Consider the following 24,407-nt stretch of genomic DNA (forward strand, 5'->3'; position numbering starts at 1 on the left):
TCTCAACAGTTTTTACCGCCAAGCCATAAGACTCCTGAACAGGTACTGGTAACGCTACTGTTATTTTTCACTGTTGTTTTTATTCATTTCCTTATCTATTGTTCACCTAATACATTTCCTTTTTACTTAGAAATTGCACTGTTGGTTAGGGCCTGTAAGTAAACATTTCACTGTAAGGTCTACACCTGTTGTATTCAGCGCACATGACAAATAAACTTTGATTTGAGTTAATGTGTGTGTTTGTGGATGTCAGTGTGAGTGTGTGTTAAGGTGCAGAGTATCAGAGCAGATCCAGTTCAAGTGTTCAGCAGTCTGACGACTTGTAGTCAGAAATTGTCTAAACCTGTTGGTATCGGACCCCTTGTTCCGATACAGGCTGCCAGACAGGAGTAGCCTAACACAGAACCCAAACCGGCTGCGCAAGTGCGCCATCGTGCATAAATTTATTTTGTCCCCCCACACCAAACGCGATCACGATACGCAGGTTAAAATATCAAAACAAACTCTGAACCAATTACATTAATTTGGGGACAGGTAGAAAAGCATTAAACATTTATGGCAATTTAGCTAGCACTTGCTAGCTAATTTGTCCTATTTAGCTCGCTTGCTGTTGCTAGCTAATTTGTCATGGGATTTAAACATTGAGTTGTTATTTTACCTGAAATGCACAAGGTCCTCTACGCCGCCAATTAATCCACACATAAAACGGTCAGCTGAATTGTTTCTAGTCATCTCTCTTCCTTCCAGGCTTTTACTTCTCTTGACTTTATATTTTTTATACAGACATCCACAAACACACACATTAAATCACGTTTGGCCCAATTTGTAAGTCGCTCTGGATAAGAGCGTCTGCTAAATGACTTAAATGTAAATGTAAAATGTGTGAGGGGGACAAAATAAATGTATACACGATGGAGTACATGCGCAGCCAGTTTGGGTCCGTGCCCTTGGCAACGCAGATGCTCGTTGACGCAAGAGCAGTATGGGTGCAATACTTGAATAACATACATTTCTACATTTATTTTACAACACTGACCGCACTGCAAAATATATTTAGAAATCCATGTTATTCAAGCCACACTGCTCGCAAGCGCCAACGAGAAAGGCAGGTAGGTTTATTGAAGCAAGTATCCACGTGCCATTTCCTCATTGGTTATATACCCAAGTGGGAGGACAGAGGACGAACGACCCCAATGCACCTAATTTATGAAAGTTGCCAATCGCAATATTAAGTCAAGAGAAGAAAAAGCCTGGAATGAAGAGAGATGACTAGAAATTATTTGGTTGACCGTTTTTGTGTGGATTAATTGGCGGAGTAGAGGACCTTGTGCATTTCGGGTAAAATAACAACTCAATGTTTATATCCCATGACAAATTATCGAGTAACAGCAAGCTAGCTAAATAGGACAAATTAGCTAGCATTTGCTAGCTAAATTGCCATAAACGTTTAATGCTTTTCGACATGTCCCCAAATTAATATAATTGGTTCAGTGTTTGTTTTGATATTTTAACCTGCGTATCGTGATCGCGTTTGGTGTGGGGGGACAAAATCAATTTATGCACGATAGCTCAAGCGCGCAGCCGGTTTGGGTTCAGTAAGAAGTGAACAGCTCCTGGCTGGGGTATGTGTGGTCCTTGATGATCATGCGGGCCTTCCTCATGCACCGTTTCGAGTAGATGTCCTGGTTGTAAATGTTTTCTTTGAAAGTTCAAGTAGTTGGCCCTGGCGAATCATCGAGCCTATCATTGCGGTTGGCCGCATTAGTGTATCAGGATGGGTGAGGAAAAAGGATGCTCTGATTTATGAACCAGGGCACAAAACGAACGCTCCCTCTGACTCCGCCTACCACTAAACCACTCCCTCCAGTTTCCCGCCACAGCAGTTCAGAAACAGCATGCAGTGAAGAAGTGTGGTGGTTTGGAAATAGCGTTGGTACGTAGACGTATTTATTTTAACTAAGCAAAATGTTTATTTTAATAGTTTACTTCGTTTCATCATGATACTTTGGTTTATTGAGCCAGATGTGAGATTACAAATAATATGCATGAGTTTAACACTGATGTAGATGATAGCCAACTAACGTTAACTAGGTAAACACATTTTGTATAACTAAATCTAAACGGTTTCCCTTTTTTTCTGTGGCTAAAGCCTGCCTAACTGCACTGGGTTTTTAGCTGCTTTCTAGAAAGCACTATGTACTCATGTTCACCGTAATTTCCCCCCTGCATTAATCTGCGCTGCGGCTTCTGTGGATTGTATATGGCGGTTGGCAACCATCTGGATTAGAGCGTTGGCTCTGCTTCGCTATTGGTAGAACTAGAGCGAATATTCACAACAAGGGGGTGGTATAAATCTACTTGACCGCCTTACGGCGGGAAGTTTGTTAACCCCGGCAATGTGAATATACTGTAGCTTTAGCCACTGCTCCCAGCATACCGCTAGTGCTGTTCGAGGTAGATTATAGATTTCCAGGACGAAAATTAGTCTTCAGCTATAACTAATTAAACAATATGCATTTCCGTAGGTAAGTTTTCTGCTTGTTTGACTATGTGCCATCAATTCTGACCGATATCTACTGTTTAGACAAGGTTAACTCTACTTTTTCTGCGAGTTTGCTCTCTCAGGCAAGCTAGCTAGCAAAGTCAACGCTAGCTACCTTCTCGGTCTGTAGCTAGTTAACTTGGCTATGTCGCGTTTTTTTTTCATTGACCGGCGTCTGTGATAATGTAGGTTAACGTTAAAGCTGACGACAGATCACTAGCTGTAATATATGTAACGTCAGCTAATTTGACCATGATGAAGTAACGTTAACGTCAGAAGTTCAATACGAAGCCAGAAATCAAATGGGCTAGCAACGATCAGACCTTTTATATTAATAATGGCCATCTCTTAACAGTCTCTTGATTATGAAAGTTTGTCGATAACAAGTTGTCAATTTCTTTTTAGTTGTCTGAGTGTTGCAGTCATCTGGTTCCTTTCTTCCAGCCAGTCGAGCTCAGGTTGGTTTTTAATTAAATAAATCAAATTTTGTCACATGCGCCGAATACAACAGGTGTGTAGACCTTACAGTGAAATGCTTATTTACAAGCCCTTTACCAACAGTGCAGTTGTTACAAACGTAAATGTGAAGTAAACATTTTTTACTTTTTTAATTTGACCTTTATTTAACCAGGCAAGTCAGTTAAGAACAAATTCTTATTTTCAATGACGGCCTGGGAACAGTGTGTTAACTCCCTGTTCAGGGGCAGAACGACAGATTTGTACCTTGTCAGCTCGGGGGTTTGAACTTGCTGCCTTCTGGTTACTAGTCCAACACTCTAACCACTAGGCTTCCCTGCCGCCCCAAAAAATGTATAAGAAATAAAAGTAACAAATCATTAAAGAGCAGCAGTAAATTAACAGTGGTGAGGCTATATACAGGGGGTACCATAGGGATGGTACCAGGTTTCCTCCAGATGTGACCTTTGCTTTCAGACTAGGTTTCATCAGACCATAGAATTGTTTCTCATGGCCAGAGTCCTTTAGGTGCCTTTTGCCAAACCAAGTGGGCTGTCATGTGCCTTTCACTGAGGAGTGGCTTCCCTCTGGTCACTCTACCATAAAGGCCTGATTGTTGGGGTGCTGCAGAGATGGTTGTCCTAGAAAGTTCTCCCATATCCACAGAGGAACTCTGGAGCTCTGTCAGTGTGACCATCAGGTGCTTGGTCACCTCCCTGACCAAGGCCCTTCTTCCCCCGATTGCTCAGTTTGTCTGGGTGGCCAGCTCAAACTTTGTCCGTTTTAAGAATGGAGGCCACTGTTCTTCTGGGCTCCTGAGTGGCGTAGCGGTCTTAGGCACTGTATCTCAGTGCAAGAGGTGTCACCATAGTCCCTGTTTCAAATCCAGGCTGAATTACATCCGGCTGTGATTGGGAGTCCCATAGGGCGGCGCACAATTGGCCCAGTGTCGTCCAAGTTTGGCCGGGGTAGGCCGTCATTGTAAACTATTCACGTTTATTTACAATGATGGCCTACCCCAGCCAAACCCTTCCCCAACCCGGACGAAGCTGGGCCAATTGTACGCCGCCCTATGGGACTCCCGATCACGGTTGGTTGTGGTACAGCCTGGGATTTACGTAATCCTCTCGCACTGCGATGCAGTGTCTTAAACACTGCGCCACTCGGTCTCGAATTAGCCTACACTATAATTCATTAAACTGGACGGGATTATTTTACCACACCTGCATTGCAATCCAATGCATGCACGATTTATGCTGCAATACACTGATATATATATATATATTGCAGCGCTGTCATTTTTGGGGGCTGCGCTAGAGAAGGCTATATCTGACTGCTAATACAGGACTAGTGAAGGTCCAGTGAACTACTTTTGTGAAATTATGATATTAATATTCAGATTTTTCAGGGGGTGCTGCAGCACCCTCAGCACTCATTCTTCCTGTGGCCATGGTCTTAGAGAAAAACAACCCACATGTACATGTTTGTGAGAGTCTCACCTTTCCACAGAGGGGTATCCCAAACTGTTTGGACGCTACATGCTTGTGGGGGTCGTAGAGCAAAACGGAGAACACCATCGCTCCAGACAATTTTGTGTCTAACTTTCTCATCATTATTCATGATTCATTCAAGACTATCCATAATCATGGTAGCATCCACATTCATTTAGAAGTGATTAGAAACATTCTATTTTTATTTACAATAAAAATGACACAATACCTTATTTACTGTTCCAACTGTTTCTGTTGGCCACAAAATAATTTGAAACACAAACAGCAAATGCATGCAAAAAGTTTAAAGTAACAAGTTTGATGTCATCATTACATGCCAAGTTTGAGACCAAATATGATAATTTTTGATTAATTGAATACACACTTAAGTGAATTTGTCCAAATACTTTTGGTCCCCTCAAATGGGGGGCACTATCCACAAAAAGTGCTGTAATTCAGTTCACCTGATATGGAGGAAAATATGCTGATTCTGTACCTTTTAACCTCCTAGTCATTGTATCATTTAATATCCAAAATGCTGGAGTTCAGACCAGCACTTTGTTTATGTAATTACTTGTCTTGTTGGATGAGGGAAAGTGTATGTAGATAGCACTAGCATCTTGAAAGTGAGCCTCGGGAGCAACATCATGTTAAATTATTTTTGCTTATGTTGTTAAAAGAATATGCTAATGGTGTCCTCTCATTTTTACAGTGCTACACTCAGGTATACGTTATCTTAGTGTAACCAGAGGAGGGTCCGTAACTATACCAATAACTGATGGCCAGTGTCCTGAGTCGGACTTCGGATTATACACAGAGAGAAAAGGCCCAGTGGTCACGTATGAGAACAACGTGCCCACTGAGGGGCCAAATTATCTGGGCAGGATCCAGCTGATAAATGACTCCAATGGCTGTACTGTTGTAATTCACAATGTAACCAAAGAAGATACAGAGACAGTTTATTATACAGACGGTGGTCTTCCAGGTCAACCGAGAATTGCACTTAAAATGACAAGTAAGAAGTCTCCTGTCCATTTTTTTTATTTTATTTTTTTGCATTAAAAGAATTGAGTGGAAGTACAGTTGAAGTTTACATACACTTAGGTTGGAGTCATTAAAACTTGTTTTTCAACCACTCCACAAATTTCTTGTTAACCAACTATAATTTTGGCAAGTCGGTTGGGACATCTACTTTGTGCATAACACAAGTCATTTTCCCAACAATTGTTTACAGACAGATTATTTCACTTATAATTCACCGTATCACAATTCCAGAAGTTTACATACACTAAGTTGACTGCCTTTAAACAACTTGTAAAATTCCAGAAAATGATGTCATGGATTTATAAGCTTCTGATAGGCTAATTGACATAATTTGAGTCAATTGGAGGTGTACCTGTGGATGAATTTCAAGGCCTACCTTCAAACTCAGTGCCTCTTTGCTTGACATCATGGGGAAATCAGCCAAGACCCCAGGAAAACAAATTGTAGACATCTACAAGCCTGGTTCATCCTTGGGAGCAATTTCCAAATGCCTGAAGGTACCACGTTCATCTTTACAAACAATAGTACGCAAGTATAAACACCATGGGACCATGCAGCCGTCATACCGCTCAGGAAGGAGAAGCGTTCTGTCTCCTAGAGATGAATGTACTTTGGTGCAAAAAGTACAAATCAATCCCAGATGCTGGAGGAAACAGGTACAAAAGTATCTAGATCCACAGTAAAACAAGTCTTATTTTGACATGACCTGAAAGGCAATTCAGCAAGGAAGAAGCCACTGTTCCAAAACCGCCATTAAAAAACCAGACTACAGTTTGCAACTGCACATGGGGACAAAGATCGTACTTTTTGTAGAAATGTCCTCTGGTTTCATGACACAAAAATAGAACTGTTTGGCCATAATTGTTATGTTTGGAGGAAAAAGGGGGATGCTTGCAAGCCGAAGAACACCATCCCAACTGTAAAGCATGGGGGTGGCAGCATCATGTTGTTGGGGGTGCTTTGCTGCAGGAGGGACTGGTGCACTTCACAAAATAGATGGCATCATGAGGAGGGAAATGATGTGGATATATTGAAGCAACATCTCAAGACATCAGTCAGTAAGTTAAAGCTTGGTTGAAAATGGGTCTTCCAAATGGACAATGACCCCAGGCATACTTCTAAAGTTGTGGCAAAATGGCTTACGGACAACAAAGTCAAGGTATTGGAGTGGCCATTACCAAGCCCTGACCTCAATCCTATAGAACAATTTTGGGCAGAAAAAAAGTGTGCGAGCAAGGAGGCCTACAAACCTGACTCAGTTACACCTGCTCTGTCAGGAGGAATGGGCCAAAATTTACCCAACTTATTGTGGGAAGCTTGTTTTGAGGCTACCTGAAACGTTTGACCCAAGTTAAACAATTTAAAGGCAATTCTACCAAATACTAATTGATCATATGTCAACTTCTGACCCACTGGGAATTTGATGAAAGAAATAAAAGCTAAAATAAATCACACTCTACTATTATTCTGACATTTCACATTCTTAAAATAAAGTGGTAATCTTAACTGACCTAAGACGGGGAATTTTGCCTAGGATTAAATGTCAGGAATTGTGAAACTGAGTTTAAATGTCTAAGGTGTATGTAAACTTCCGACTTCAACTGTATGTTACGGTTTCTGGAGTTCCACTGTTGCTTAGCTGTACTGAAGGGATAAAACATCAGTTATAAGCTGTTATTGCTATTGTAAACATTGCAGCACTATTTAACACAGACTAATTAAGCATACTTTGCATATGATATATTTTCAGATAGCACTGAGGGTTCAATCATCATAGCAGCCGCGCAACCATCTTCAACCACACCAGGAGGTATTATTGACACCTGATCTTTAACCTGGAAGTAAATCATGCAGGGTTTCTCAAACCTAAGGTCCCCATTTGTTAATTTTTTCTCCCCCCCTAGCACTACACAGCTGATTTAAAATTATGAACTCATCAAGCTTTGATTATTTGAATCAGCTGTGTAGTCCTAAGGCAAAAAAACTAAATGTGCACCCGTTGTGGTCTCCAGGACCAAGTTTGGGAAACACTGAGATAAAGAACTGTTGTGCAGAAATATTTGTTATTCAAGCACAAGTGTATTTTGCTTATAATGTATTTTCAGGAAGAATTGAGAGTTCAGCCTCCCAACCATCTACAACCACATCAGGTATAATCATCTTCTGATCATTAAGTTGAAGTAGACTATGATCTGTGTAGTGCATATGTTGGGTTATACTATTTGAACCTATCTACCAAGCACTTAATGAGCTTGTTTATCACAGTAGAACCAACAGAATTGTACCATAAGTGAAAACTGCCAATCATTGAAAGGCCACATTTTAACATCACAAAGACAGCTGTGCTGTGAACTAGCACACAGCATCATTCTAAATATTGAATGTTTGTATTTGAAATAAAATACATTCCAGGTAATTTTGGGGGATCTGTCATGTAGAACTAGAAAGTAAAGTTGAGCAAAATTCAATGTAATTTATTTTGCAGTCTCAATGATCAGGAGCTAGAAGTGGGTCAGATCTGGTTTATATGCCAATTTGTTTTGGAATGTGTGTGCTTGTGTATATGCCCACATCTGGCTCCTCTGGCCATATTTAGTTGGACAGTCAAGATACTTAAACTTTTTTGCCTTCTCTACCTTGTAGTATTAGTTTAAAAATCAGTTATTATCTGATATGTTCCTTATTTGGGGACCATATATGAAATTGTATTTTGGAACGGGGAGATGGAATTGGGGCTTGCTCTGTCCCCTGCACGCATCGACCGAGTAATGCAGTATCTCCAGGAAGGGTGCACTTCTCTGGCTGCAGGTAGCCTATTGGTTAGAGAGGCAAGCCAACAACAAGATGGTTGCCAGTTTGAATCCCGAGTCTGGCGGGAAGCTAAGGTTACCTAGATGCCATTGCCTGCATGCCTTTGAGCAAGGCACGTAACCTCCACGCACACGCACACAACAGCTCCTACCTGTCCAACCTTTATATCTATGTGTGTCTTTCGGAGGGGTTGGGTAAAAGTGGGAACATTTCCATTGGACTGCAGGGTTGCATGTATACAGATTATTATTATTTTTTCCGGTAGTGCGCAATACCATAATAAATATTAAGATTTTCCTCTATTGGTTCTATCAAACGTCTCATCGCTTGATATTTTTTATACAAATCAGTGGGAAATATCCTTTCAGTGACTGTAACGTGAGTTCTGTTTGTGTCTCTTTGGTGTAGGCCAACGTTTGTATCATGTGCGTTTCTGTTCAAGTGCGGCTGACCGGAGCGGGAGAGTAAAGCGTAATCATAATCCAGACGCTGAGACGTCGTCCTGCGTCCCATTGTGACATAGCTACGCAGTTTTGAGACAACCATCTTCTGACGACGCACAGTCCGACCGCGAACCTCCCCACAATTCCCAACAACGCATCTCCCAGTGCGCGTCCTCTTATTCATTTAAATGTTTAGACCGTTATAGAAATTGCTTTAATTTGATCCCAATGCTCCAATATTTTAGAACACTGCTGTGCGTACACGTTTGATACTCTGATAGACCCTTAAGTGCTGCAGCATGGTATTAAATGTTAATAGACTATACATTAGCGTTTGGATGTCAAATTCTGAACATAAGGCCTATCTAGTAGCCTAGATAGATCCAAAGTTAGCTCGCTAGTTAACTGTATTAATTAATAATCATTTATTACATTAACGCTTTCCATAGAATTTCAAAGCGCGTAAAGAGCAAAAAACGGGAGCGAGACAGAGGATGGTAGACGATTGAGTCTGCTGATGATCTTGTAGATGGCAAGTCTGGGAACCAGCCAGAGTTGTATAGCCACTGGACTTCTCCTCTTCCACTCTGCAGCCACCACTTGGGTGATGCCTTAGCAGCTCTGAGCGCCAGACATCTCACCACACTAAGTTCAGAATAGTAGCCAGTCACCACTCTACGCGCCCTCTGCCTTAGCTCTGCTGGGTTCCACTATCTCTCACTCCTCTCAGATATATGCGATAAAAAACACGATGAAAAGGAATAATTCAAAACAACTATGTACATATTTTACAGGATCTCTGTTCTTAGGCCGCTCCTAGGACACCATGGCAACTATAGAACATGTTCTAAACACCTTTCCAGCGCTGTGGGTGCATTATGTTTGTAAAAGTATAATTCGGTACATTTTGGTGTAATTTGCTCAAGTTTTGGACCACATGAAAGCTGCTGAGATTGCATTCTTTCCTACAATGATTCAGAGAACGTTAGCGATACAGAACGCATGGAAATTTATACATTTTAACTGGGAATTAGGCCTTTTAATTACTTTCAGATTTTTTTAAATGTTTTTTTTTTTTTTGTAATTGTTTCAATACTTTAGCGCACCAGATTCTACTGCTCAATAGGACCTTGAAAAGCAGACTTGGTTGTTTGAGCAGGGCTGTCACACAAGCCTACATACCCATTAGCTCTTCAGATGGAATGTTAGCCACATTTTATACAGTACATTGACTTAGGCAATATGGTGAAAAACAATGCCCATCTAATACCACAAATGTTATATCAAAGTCGACGTTAGTTTCGCGACAACTATGACTTCCCTGTAGTAGTGCTATCAAGTCATTTTCTGTCATGAGAAATCATTACATAACATGGGTTTACATGTATGGCAAGTTGTGTTCATTTATATGTTAGTACTAGAACCAGGAAATAATCTAGTACTATAACAGTTCTTTTTTTCTGTCTGCAGGTCTACATGTGGAACAGCTTGCTGGGCTGGTGTCAGTAGGGGGGGTGGTGGTTGTGTTAGGGGTGGGGGGGGTGGTGGTGGTAGTAGTAGTATGCATCAGAAAAAGAAAAGAAAAGTTGAACGAAGAACCTCCCTTGCCTGAGCTCCAAGTTCTAAATCAAAATACATCAATGGACACAGCAGAACAATGAAAATGATCTTTGTTACTATGGCTGGCTAGACACATGATTTTGCCCTGTCTTCGGGCTTGCCATGAGCATTTCTAATCAATCAAATCAAACTCGGGCATGTTTTTTGCTGGTCTGCTCTGGTGGAATCTTTTTGAAAGTGCTTTCTAAATGCAATGTCCCATTCTCTTCTATTGAGCGTTAGCTAGTGGTGGCTTAAGTTATGTGAAATTTTGAAGTGGCTGTTTTAAAGGGAACTGAACCATGCATTACTGTTTCTCCTGGCCCAAAGACTACTGGCAGAGTGAGAAGCCTAACAATAAGTTGTGTAAAATCCTAAACTATCCCTTTAAACCCTCAGCCTTACTGCACAATTACTGTACTTATGATTTTCTTCATCCTTGATAACGGAGGATCATTGTCAGCATTACGTTCTTTCTACTTTGTAGAAAGTAAGTTAAGAGGTGTTCAACTATGAAACTGTTACTGACCCCTGGTAATATCCCACACTCACTGTACAAATTATTTATTTATGATCAAAGGTTTTAATGTCGGCATAGATCCCCACATTTTACAGTTAACAAATTGCATATATAATGGCTTTTTAAAATGCTCTTTTGAGACAGAACTTTAGGTAGTTCAGTTTTATCTATATAGATGCTCTTTTGCAGAATGTAGATGTGAAGTGGCCCGTCTTGTTATTCAGACTGGTCGATATACAATCACTCCCTTAGATGCGTCTTCTGGAACGATAGTTCCACTCAAACAGAAGCTTATGCCTTGTTTTACTGTGGGTTATACAAGGACATTAGGGATGACTTCTCTTGCCAACTGTCCAGCTATAATGAAATGCTACATTTGATCAGGTAACGATAATGTAAATGTATTTTCAAAGCTTGCTGCATCATCCATCTGTGACCTTTAGAAGTGAATTCTCTTATCTACTGTACTTTGTTTTTGTTTCTGCATATGTGTATAGATGTATGATTGCTGATAGCAATAATATTTAGATGATTTAATATATTATAGAGGATGCCAAAGGAAGTACTGTGCAATGTTTGACTTACTGTCTCAGCTCTGTGCGCCACAATGTGGTTTTAAATCCTGTTCTGTATTTTCAACCAGTTGTGGAGTGACTTATACATTTTCTATCTCTAACCTTTTAATAAATTGTTCTTATCTGATTTGGTTAAAGTGTTATAGCAGCATAACAGGTTGTTCAGATAATTAACAAATGCATAGTTAGATTTATGGTTAAGCCACTGCTGTTTTGACAATTGGTCCTTGGATGAATTGGTAGATGTGACACGTGATTTTTAAGATCATGTCTAAAATAATATTGTTCTATTCAATACATTTCCATCTCCAACGCCCTGAACGTTTTGCTCATGCATTTCAACACTGGAAAATGTGTGAACATCTGTAGTCCCCATCGACCACCTACTTAGATGTAAGGAGTGACAGAAGTTTGGCCCAGTGGATCACGGGACACCTCAAACACTAGAAATGTTATATTTGTCATCTTTCAATTTTATTATGTTTGGTCCTCTACCCTAATTTATATTTATTCTTTATTTTTTTATTTCACCTTTATTTAACCAGGTAGGCTAGTTGAGAACAAGTTCTCATTTGCAACTGCGACCTGGCCAAGATAAAGCATAGCAGTGAGAACAGACAACACAGAGTTACACATGGAGTAAACAATAAACAAGTCAATAACACAGTAGGAAAAAAGAGAGTCTATATACATTGTGTGCAAAAGGCATGAGGAGGTAGGCAAATAATTACAGTTTTGCAGATTAACACTGGAGTGATAAATGATCAGATAGTCATGTACAGGTAGAGATATTGGTGAGCAGAAAAGTAAATGAATAAAAACAGTATGGGGATGAGGTAGGTAAAATTGGGTGGGCTATTTACCGATAGACTATGTACAGCTGCAGCGATCGGTTGGCTGCTCAGATAGCAGATGTTTGAAGTTGGTGAGGGAGATAAGTCTCCAACTTCAACGATTTTTGCAATTCGTTCCAGTTACAGGCAGCAGAGAACTGGAAAGCCTAGGTGTTGGCTTTAGGGATGATCAGTGAGATACACCTGCTGGAGCGCGTGCTACGGGTGGGTGTCGCCATCGTGACCAGTGAACTGAGATAAGGTGGAGCTTTACTTAGCATGGACTTGTAGATGACCTGGAACCAGTGGGTCTGGCGATGAATATGTAGCGAGGGCCAGCCGACTAGAGCATACAGGTCGCAGTGGTGGGTGGTATAAAGTGCTTTTGTGACAAAACGGATGACACTGATAAACTGCATCCAGTTTGCTGAGTAGAGTGTTGGAAGCTATTTTGTAGATGACTTCGCCAAAGTCGAGGATCGGTAGGATAGTCAGTTTTAGTAGGGTAAGTTTGGAGGCGTGAGTGAAGGAGGCTTTGTTGCGGAATAGAAAGCCGACTCTAGATTTGATTTTCGATTGGAGATGTTTGATATGTGTCTGGAAGGAGAGTTTACGGTCCAGCCAGACACCTAGGTACTTATAGATGTCCACATATTCAAGGTCGGAACCATCCAGGGTGGTGATACTAGTCAGGCGTGCGGGTGCAGGCAGCGAACGGTTGAAAAGCATGCATTTGGTTTTACTAGCGTTTAAGAGCAGTTGTATGGCATTGAAGCTTTCCTGTTTTCTGGATATTGGTCCACTAGATGGCGGGCTTCAACCAAGTTGTTCTAGAATTCTCATTTGTCAGGATCTATAACAGGACATGGATAAAAAAACATCATAAATGTGAAAAAGAAAGAACAGCTGGATGACAGAGTGAGGTGCACCATGTAAATATGAAGACATTTCAAAAAGCTGATTGTGTGAAAATGTTAAAATTATTGGGTGCAAATGATTTCTTAGCGGGTCGTCAACAGGCAGAGAGCGGACCCCAGTACAGAGAGCATGGGGGCTATGATCAAGATGATAAACCATGACAACTTCATCCCAACAACAGTAGAGAGCTGATCAGCTGTTATTTACAGCCTTCTTGTGTGAATATAAAGACTATCAGATTTGATCACATTTATCACAATCGAAAAACAATCTTAAACATTCTGAAAAGTTTTGGGATTTACCAACTACAGGCCACTAAATACTCTGGTTTAAATGAAGGTATGGATTTCTCACCTTTCCTATCAGGTCGTGATAGGTCCATTTGCTGTCATCTAGTGGACATTTTGCTCAATTGCCCTCAGCTATGTTTACTGTTCATCTTTTGCTATGTTCTAGTGTACTATGGAATATATTGCTTTCTTATTCTTGACACTTCTTCCAGTCGTATTTAAGGTTAGAACTACCTTTTTTAATTGTTCTGATACTTCTAGCTTGGAGTTGTGTTTTTATGATAACATAGCTACATTATTTCACTTTTTAATGTGTATAGTATTGCTTACTTGGTGTGTCCAATTTTGTAACCACTCCCTCTTCTAATGAGGGCTACTTGGAAAAGCTGTTTAAAAGAGGACATTGTATTATGTCTTTGTACTCCCTGACGAAGGCCATGCAGCGGAAACGTGACGGATTTTAACATTTTTGTTTCTATTAAACATGCCATACAAATAAAGGCATTTTATTAATGTTATGAACAGTGCCTTGGTCATACTTTCTTTTTAATGACCAATTTACCCCCTTTACCAACGAGCACCTTCTGTCTACCAACATGTACTATTGTGTACCTTAGTAGCGCTTCCCTTTATACTACTTAAACATTCTGTATTGAAAACAACTAAGAAATGTATCTAGTGCATATAGCAGCTTGTGACAAATACATGTATTACATTTGTTTCATCCAACTGTGTTTTGGTATAGATTTATAATTTAAATACATATCCTGAATTGACTGAGATTAAACATTGACCAGGTGGATATCTTTAGAACACTCCCAATGCAAAACCACAGTTATGCAGTCATAATGCAGAGTTTACTCACCACCACTGATAAGGGAGAGCTTGGTCCCACTTCCGATCTCAAATATGTTAGTCCTCTGCTCAACACTGTAGTACAGACCCACGTCACTCTCTGAGATGTTCAGTATGCTCAGATTGCTTCTGAACAGGCCTGTGTCATACACTGACTCGAAACGGCCATCAAACCTTTTGAGGCTCAGGAGTATATGTGTCTTTATTGTGATGGCTACTGAAAGAGTGGCATCAGGACGAAGAACAAACCACATGACCTCATACTCCAGGGTAATGTCACAGCCAAGGGTGACTGTGTCCCCTGGTTCCACTAGAATCTCATTTTGACCTGCTCCAAAAGCCTCACAGAACATGGAACCTTTCATAAAAACAAAGACCATATTATTGACTGAGGCTATTTAAATCAAATGTTCATAACACATTTACATTTTTTAGACCAAATTAAAAGAAGAACTTAAACCTAAAGAAATATAAAACATGTATCTTCCAAGTGAATAAAATACATTTCTACTCACAACAGAATTGTTAGAGATGTTCTCTTCTTCATTGGTTCCTGTCAGTTACTGAAAGAACAGTGCATAGGATGTGAATGCATTAACAAGTAATTTTTTCTGCGGGTAACAACTCCACCTACCACAGGTACAGGAAACAGAGGGACGCCATGAGCCCGTTAAGCAAAGGTTTGAACTGTACCAGAAGCTTATTTTTAACAGCTCTAAGTTTGCAAGTTTCCTCAATCTCATTTTCTGTATTTGCACAAATAGCAGTCAATAGCACAATTTTATTGAATAGATACTGGGAATTAACAGCCCCATGCAGTGCAGAGGTCAGGGACCAAACACATTGCTGTTAACACTATTGAATAAAACACCCATGTTCTTGTATAAACATTTTTTTAAGTACACTGTTACAGTGGGTCAGCAGTTTAAATACACAAAGTTGACTGCATTTAAACAGCTTGGAAAATTCCAGAAAATTATGTCATGGCTTTAGAAGCTTCTGATAGGCTAATTTAGTCAATTGGAGGTATACCTGTGGATTGGAGGTGTACCTGTGGATGTACTTCAAGGCTTTCCTTCAAACTCAGTGCCTCTTTGCTTGACATCATAGGAAAATCAAAAGAAATCAGCCACGACCTCAGAAAAAAATTGTAGACCTCAAATCTGGTTCATCCCTGGGAGCAATTTCCAAATGCCTGAAGGTACCACGTACATCAGTACAAACAATAGTACGCAAGTATAAACACCATGGGACCACACAGCCGTCATAGCGCTCAGGAAGGAGACGCCTTCTGTCTCCTAGCGATGAATGTACTTTGGTCGAAAAGTGCAAATCAATCCCAGAACAACTGCAAAGGACCTTGTGAAGATGCTAGAGGAAACAGGTACAAAAGTATCTAGATCCACAGTAAAAACGAGTCCTATATCGACATAACCTGAAAGGCCACTCAGCAAGGAAGAAGCCACTGCTCTAAAACCGCCACAAAAAAGCCAGACTACGGTTAGCAACTGCACATGGGGACAAAGATTGTACTTTTTGTAGAAATGTCCACTGGTTTGATGAAACAAAAATTGAACTGTTTGATCATAATGACCATTGTTATGTTTGGAGGAAAAAGGGAGGCTTGCAAGCCGAAGAACACCATCCCAACCGTTAAGCATAGGGGTGGCAGCATCATGTGGTGGGGGTGCTTTGCTGCATGAGGGACTGGTGCACTTCACAAAATAGATGGGATCATGAGGCAGGAGAATTCTGTGGATGTATTGAATCAACATCTCAAGACATCAGTCAGTAAGTTAAAGCTTGGTTGAAAATGGGTCTTCCAAATGGACAATGACCCCAAGCATACTTCTAAAGTTGTGGCAAAATGGCTTAAGCACAACAAAGTCAAGGTATTGGAGTGGCCATAACAAAGCCCTGACCTCAATCCTATAGAACATTTGTGGGCAGAACTGAAAAAGCATGTGTTAGCAAGGAGGCCTACAAACCAGACTCAGTTACATCAGCTTTGTCAGGAGGAATGGGCCAAAATTCACCCAACTTACTGTGGGGAAGCTTGTGGAAGGCTACCTGAAACATTTGACCCAAGTTAAACAATTTAAAGGCAATGCTACCAAATACTAATTGAGTGTATGTAAGCTAGAGCCACATAAAAATGTTTTCAGTGTTTGGTCAATTATGTAATAACATTCCCTATAAAGCAGACATGTCCCATGCTAACACATGCTCTTCCTTTTCCAGGTGCTTTGATCTGGGTGCTGACCACAGCTGATGTGACTGTCCAACAGGTGACACTTGGAGGCACCATCAATCTAGAATGTGATATCACGGTGAAATACGACATCATATGGTTTGTCCTGCGTCCCAATACCACACTGTCGCAGGCCACCTTTACCTCTGTAAAACAGGATAAGAATCTAAGATCCACGGCCCAATTTGGCAGCCGCTTTGTGCCTGTATATAACAAAGCTGTGCCAACTGTTGACCTGACCATATTGAACCTAACAGACAGTGACCTGGGCCTGTATTACTGTGGCATGTGGAGAGATAATGTATTTGAGATTGGGACTGGGACTCAGCTCACCTTTACAGGTGAGTAGTTTCCACATCACCATCTGGTTCTTTATCATGTAAAACATATGAAATGTTAGAATAGTGTTTGTTTTAGTGTGATCTGATAAGAGTTCCCATGATTATGTGATGTATTTTGTCCAACGTTGTGATTCATAGTAGGGAGCTGGTAAGGACCTACAGTGTCTTCAGAAAGTATTCATACTCCTAGACTTATTCCACATTTTGTTGTGTTACAGCCTGAATTCAAAATGGATTAAATTGATTTTCTTTCTCACCCATCTACAAACAATACCCCATAATGACAAAGTGAAAACATGTTTTTAGATTTAAAAAAATGAAATACAGACATATCTATTTTACATAAGTATTCACACCCCTGAGTCAATACATGTTAGAATCACCTTTGTAAGCGATTACAGCTGTGTGTCTTTCTGGGTAAGTCTCTAAGAGCTTTCCACACCTGGATTGTGCAACATTTGCCCATTATTATTTTATTAGTAGACAAACATTTTCAGATCTTGCCATAGATTTTCAAGTAGATTTAAGTCAAAACTGTAACTTTGCCACTCAAGAACATACACTGTCTCCTTGGTAAAAAACTCCCGTGTAGATGTGGCCTTGTCTTTTAGGTTATTGTCCTACTGAAAGGTGATTTAATTTTCCTCTATGATTTTTCCTGTGCTTAGCTCCATTCTGTTTATTTTTTATCCTGAATAACTCTCCAATCCTTAACGATTACAAGCATACTCATAACATGATGCAGCCACCATTATGCTTGAAAATATAAAGAGTGGTACTCATTAATGTGTTGTACAGGATTTGCCCCAAACTTAACACTTTGTATTCAGGACAAAAAGTGAATTGCTTTGCCACATTTTTTGCAGTATTACTTTAGTAACTTGTTGAAAACAAGATGCGTATATTGGAATATTTTTATTCTGTACAGGCTTCCTTCTTTCTTTTCATTTGGTCAATCAGGTTAAAATTGTGAAGTAACTACAATGTTGTTGCTCCATCCTCCATTCTCCTTTCACAGCCATGAAACTCTGTAAGTGTTTTAACGTCACTATTGGCCTCATGGTGAAATCTCTGAGTGGTTTCCTTCCTCTCCAGCAACTGAGTTAGGACGAATGCCTGTATCTTTATAGTGACTGGGTGTATCGATACACCAACTAAATAGTAATTAATAACTTGACCATGTTCAAAGGGATATTCAATGTCTGCTTTTTAAATTTATTTTGACCCATCTACCAATTGGTGCCCTTCTCTTTGAGGCATTGGAAAACCTCCCTGGTCTTTATGGTTGAATCTGTGTTTGAAAATTTCTGCTCGACTGAGGAACCTTACAAATATACAAGTATGTGTGGGGTACAGTGATGAAGTCATTCAATAATTATGTTAAACAGTACACTTTTAGAAAAAAGGGCACCAAAAAGGGTTCCAAAAGGGTTCTTCAGCTGTCTATATAGGAGAACCCTTTTTGGATCCAGGTAGAACTCTTTTGAGTTCCATGTTGAACACTCTGTGGAAAGGGTTCTACCTGAGAGGGTTCTCCAATTGGGACAGCCAAATAACCATTTTAGGTTCTAGATAGCACCTTTTGTTTTCTAAGAGTGTATTATTGCACACAGAGTGAGTCCCTGACACTTATAATGTGACTTACTTTGCAAATGTTTACACTTGAACTTATTTAGGCTTTCCATAACAAAGGGGTTGAATACTTAATGACTCAAGACATTTCAGCTTTTCATTTTTAGTTAATTGATAAATATTTCGAAAAACATAAATCCACTTTTACATTATGGGTTATTTATGTGCAGCTGTAACACAACAAAATGTGGGAAATGTCAAGGTGTGTGAATACTTTCTGAAGGCATTGTAGATGTTGTGGTCCACTATCTGCTGATAGGAGTTCCCGTGATTTAGTGATTTGTTTTGTCCAACATGTTGTGATCCACAGTAGGGAGCTGGTAAGGACCTAGATGTTGTGGTCCACTAACTGACTCTGTCTCATATATGGTTTGTGTTTTCAGATCAGGGTTCTACTGTGGTTGGTGTAGATCTACCATGGCTCATCACTCTGATCTTCACCCCCATAATCTCAGTGTTTGGGTCCTTTCTCTGTATCCGATACATGCTTTAAAGGCAGCTGATAAACTGTCCGTCCATCTGTCTGTCTGTTTTTCCACCCAGCTACCTTCTGTATGATTTTTGCTCTTTAAACTTCAGTGGGAAAAAAACCCATTTCAATCTGATTCAAATCTGTGGTTGGCGGTATGTGTTACTCTCTTTTACTCCATTATGTACTTTACCGGTCAACCAAATGCACGTCCACTGGCCAGGCCCTTTTGACCAGAATCACTAGATAGTGTGTGCATCAGTTTGCTTACTTTTAGCTGATACACTCCTGCAATCTAGTGGACATAAATATAATGGTGATGACTGAGGCTGGAGCTTCTTGTGACATTCTGCAGGCCTACCACATATTGTTTCTCATTGTAAGTGCATATCTCCTGTCATAAAAAAACAGAACAATTGTAATTGTAATATATCTCTTACAAAAAAATGAGTAATAATGGGTTGACATCATCAATTGAACTGCTTTCTGGAGTTGTATGATTGACCGGTAATGAAATTAGCTTTGTTTTTTAATGAATGATCACATTTAAAGTGGACATGAAAGCAACATTTAAAATGAGTAATTGTCTTCATTACAACAACTGAAGCAATACACTTATTCAATGACACTTTTTCAAGTATTCAATGATGGTTGTATTGCTCAATAAAAAACTGTTAATAGCAAAATATGGTTATATTATCTGACAGAAATAGACTAAATATGTAGAAATACTGCATGTATTTGTAATTAAGAATAAAAGGGATAGTTCACCCAAATTACAAAATTACTAATTTATTTCCTTACCCTGAAACAGTCTATGCACAAAGAGAGACTGTAATACACACTTTGGGTTTGTTTCTCTGTCACCAACCGCTAACTTTAGCGTTTGAATTTCTAACCAAAACCAATGGAAGTCAATGTATCTGCCTCTATCATCAACTTCACCTTCACAAAGTAGTCGATTGGGGGTTGGAACAGTTTGGAAATAAAAATGTTCAAAGTTCTCTCCTCCCTTTTCTAACAAATGTGAGAAAGCTGGAAGTTGAGGATACAAGTTAGACAGCTAACACGGGTTAGCAGATCATACATCTGCTTTGTTTTTTGATTAATGGCACCAACTGAAAACGTAACTAATTTCAAATACTAATGGAAATAATTTCAAATACTTTATCAGTGCTTGATTGATCTTGCCTATTGCAATGGAACCAATAGAAAAGACCAAACAGTGCAAACCCCTCCCACCTGGCACTCCAGGCAGACTTAATCAAACACTCAAAGTATTTGAACGAACTGTCTGTCTATGATCTGAACCCAGGTCTGACTGAAAACACTGAAAAGGTCTAATGGTTTTAGAGTTTATCTCTGTTCCATGGAGAGATATGATTGGCTTACATAACATCACCAAATCAATGCTCTAATGTTTACCAGGTAACACAGTCTACACATATACAGATACAGCATTTGGTTCAAACTTCAGCCCTGCCTCACACTGGTTCAGCATGTGTGATCTGTGAGACCTCCCTTGTTCAGGACAAGAGAGTCAGGACACTGAACTGACTGTGGCCTGCTCTGACCTGCTCCTCATCTAAGGCCCAGTGGCTAGACTGATGTCAGAGGTGGGACTCTGTCTCTGAGCCTTTCCTGTGGGACCAGACTTGTCTGGGTGTGTACAGTTATGCCAGTCCCTCAATGGTAAACTGGCCTGCTAGCTGCCCACACAGCCTGTTGCTAGTATGGGCTATGTGGGGTCACAGTGGACCTCTATGCTGCTTATGAAAAGGGCATTTTATAAACAGCAAGGTCAACAACTCACGCTAACAAGGTTCCTCTTTGACCAAGCCGAAGATGTAGAGAGAGAGAGCACACCCGCTTGCTCAAACACCAGTCGTACGCAATGAAAAACTCCACTCACTCTTTTCCGGACTCTTAACAAAGTCCGAAAAGGTTTTCGAATAAGCTACTACTATGCTAGATCTGGACAACAGTGACTTGATCAAAAATGACAAATATGTTTTGTAAGCTGGTGCTATAGATAGATAGACTCCATGACAGAAAGGAGAAGCAGAGGGTTATTTGTTGCCAGGCCCAGTGGGTCAGGCCAGGGATGTTACACTCTCTGACACAGTGGACCAGGTCAAGGGTGTTACACTCTCTGACACAGTGGACCAGGCCAGGGATGTTACACTCTCTGACACAGTGGACCAGGCCAGGGATGTTACACTCTCTGACACAGTGGACCAGGTCAGGGATGTTACACTCTCTGACACAGTGGACCAGGTCAGGGATGTTACACTCTCTGACACAGTGGACCAGGCCAGGGATGTTACCCTATCTGACTCAGTGGACCAGGCCAGGGATGTTACACTCTCTGACACAGTGGACCAGGTCAGGGATGTTACACTCTCTGACACAGTGGGTCAGGTCAGGGATGTTACACTCTCTGACAGTGGGTCAGGCCAGGGATGTTACACTCTCTGACACAGTGGACCAGGCCAGGGATGTTACACTCTCTGACACAGTGGGTCAGGTCAGCGGTATTACACCCTCTGACACAGTGGGTCAGGCCAGGGATGTTACACTCTCTGACACAGTGGGCCAGGCCAGGGGTGTTACACTCTGACACAGTGGACCAGGCCAGGGATGTTACACTCTCTGACACAGTGGTTCAGGCCAGGACAAGGAAGCACCTTAAAGATGCAATTCCCATCGTCACGCTCCCCTCCCTGTATCTGATTGGTTGGTTGATTGCTCCAGCCTCTTCATAGTCCCTGGGTACCACTGGTGTGCTTACTGTGTTCTCTATGGAAAACTATCAGTGAGTTATATTAATCAGTCAACTAACTGGCAGAGATGGTTCCCACCATTGGATTTCAAAGACTGGTACTGGCTGTATTTCTGCTATCTACTGTTCACATCTCACTGTGGTCGTTGGAGAATACAACAGCTTTTCAGAGTGTGTGTGTTCCTACCACATGCCATCTGAGCTGTCCAGTTGATGAATACAGACACTAGCCGTAGACTACACCCCCTTACCTTATCCAGTGGGTATCTCAGGAGTGGTGGAAGTGACGTTCAATGCTTGAAAAGCAGGAACAAACTTCATGAGTAACAGACAACCACCAACAGACAAGACAGCCAAACCTGCTTTTTATTCTTCCCTCTCAACTTTCATGGGACCAGTCAAATGTTTGTTTCTGTCAAAAAAGTGAAGATTAGAAATAGATGAACCCGTATTGTCGTAGTCAGGGGTTAGATCGGAGGGAGTTGGGTTTTACATCCATAGAACTAGATTGAGTTCTATTTCATGAATATTTGTTCTATTGTTCCACCACCATAGGGTTAGGAAGGAAATGTGTTGTGGGGGTGATTTCTGTTAACATTGCCATGACAAAGGCCAGAAACCTTTCAGGGATACATCCACCACTCACAATTCCCCAATTCAACCTCTTGTTATAGTTTTTACGAGTTTTCTCGGCAAGGTACCTATCCGATAAGGAACAAAGAGGCACATTGGTCATCCTCACTAATCTTCTCTGGCTACACAGAGAGATGGTATCTATCCGATAAGGAACAAAGAGGCACATTGGTCATCCTCACTAATCTTCTCTGGCTACACAGAGAGATGGTACCTATCCGATAAGGAACAAAGAGGCACATTGGTAATCCTCACTAATCTTCTCTGGCTACACAGAGAGATGGTACCTATCCGATAAGGAACAAAGAGGCACATTGGTCATCCTCACTAATCTTCTCTGGCTTCACAGAGAGATGGTACCTATCCGATAAGGAACAAAGAGGCACATTGGTCATCCTCACTAATCTTCTCTGGCTTCACAGAGAGATGGTACCTATCCGATAAGGAACAAAGAGGCACATTGGTAATCCTCACTGATCTTCTCTGGCTACACAGAGATGGGGCTGACAGGCTGTGTTTTGATTCTTTGGCCCTGGAGCCCAAAGGAAGGCTTCATCAGGGGTCCCATGTCATCGAGACCACTGCAGTTCCTGTGTGGAGGCAGTCTGCGCTTCTGAAGTTTCCAACACAGACCTCTTAAGATGGAGGAAAGGGCCTGCGATGGTTATGGGGTTCCATCCATCATAGCCAATCATCTCCATTGGAAGCATAGCAGCAGGAAGTGTAATATACCATTACAGATCCCCAGGCCGTAGTCAAGTTTAGGGGGGCCGATCAGCCAATACCGGGGCTTGGTGTGACGAGTTCCTTTCTGTTTCAATGGATCCCTTTGTTGCTCATCAGGTGCAGTGACATGGCAACCCTGCATAAGGAGAGGAAGATATGGAGTGGAAGGGAGGGGTTCTGGGGTTCATGAATTTATGAGTATTAATATGCACCTCCTTGAAGTCTCCTCAGGTGCAGAGGTATTTTAGGAGAGAACTCAGTTCTTAAGTTGTTTAACACTGAGTGAACATGCACCATTGGACCTGATTGAATGTGTTTTGGTGTTGGAGCACATATAAAATAAACTCACAAGGCTTCTTTCAGTCACAAGGCTTCTTTCAGTCACAAGGCTTCTTTCAGTCACAAGGCTTCTTTCAGTCACAAGGCTTCTTTCAGAGGAGGAGTGCACATGTGCATTACAGCACCACCCATGCAAGTATGTGAGAAATGCTGTGGTTAACGACTCCAGGGGTCTTGTAAAGGTGGGCTGGAGGTGGTCTGGTCGGTAGGTGGACATGGGCCTTTATCAGCTGCTCTGAGAGAAGAAAGTCAGGTCTGTGCTCCGGCATAAGGAAACAGTGTTCCGTCAACGAACGCCTCTCTGAGCAACTTCGTAAAGAACACAGGTTGGCAAACACAAGGAATCCTGCACACATGTACTGACGTACTCATGTGCCATTTTATCTCAATGGCATGCATCATACACACACACACACACACACACACACACACACACACACACACACACACACACACACACACACACACACACACACACACACACACACACACACACAATCACACACACACACACACACACACACACACAATCACACACACACAATCACACACACACACACACACACACACACACACACACACACACACACACACACACACACACACACACACACACACACACACACACACACACACACACACATCACACACACACATGGTTTTGTATTGCATCACACACAAAATAATTGATTCCTATCCAACATTCTATTTTCCCTAACCCACACAACCCTAAATCACACACACACACATGGTTTTGTATTGCTATCCTTGTGGGGACAAAATAATTGATTCCTATCCAACATTCTATTTTCCCTAACCCTAAATCTAACCCTAACCATAACCTAACCATAACCTAAC

At 41.1% G+C, this 24,407-nt stretch overlaps 1 protein-coding gene and 1 non-coding gene across 2 annotated transcripts; both read left to right on the forward strand.

Annotated features, from left to right (window-relative positions):
* Positions 1-2,438: 2,438 nt before the first annotated feature.
* On the forward strand, positions 2,439-13,423 carry LOC135552715 (uncharacterized). The gene is made up of 7 exons (XM_064984516.1): positions 2,439-2,525; positions 2,948-3,000; positions 5,201-5,503; positions 7,283-7,342; positions 7,638-7,682; positions 10,257-10,318; positions 13,319-13,423. The coding sequence occupies exons 1-7, from the start codon at positions 2,512-2,514 to the stop codon at positions 13,421-13,423; spliced, it is 642 nt and encodes a 213-aa protein (XP_064840588.1). The 5' UTR covers positions 2,439-2,511.
* LOC135506390 (U2 spliceosomal RNA) lies at positions 8,142-8,331 on the forward strand. The gene has a single exon (XR_010450476.1). It is a non-coding gene; the product is annotated as a U2 spliceosomal RNA (small nuclear RNA).
* Positions 13,424-24,407: the final 10,984 nt, after the last annotated feature.

Source organism: Oncorhynchus masou, chromosome 2, assembly GCF_036934945.1.
Source record: "Oncorhynchus masou masou isolate Uvic2021 chromosome 2, UVic_Omas_1.1, whole genome shotgun sequence".
NCBI classification, from domain to species: domain Eukaryota; kingdom Metazoa; phylum Chordata; class Actinopteri; order Salmoniformes; family Salmonidae; genus Oncorhynchus; species Oncorhynchus masou.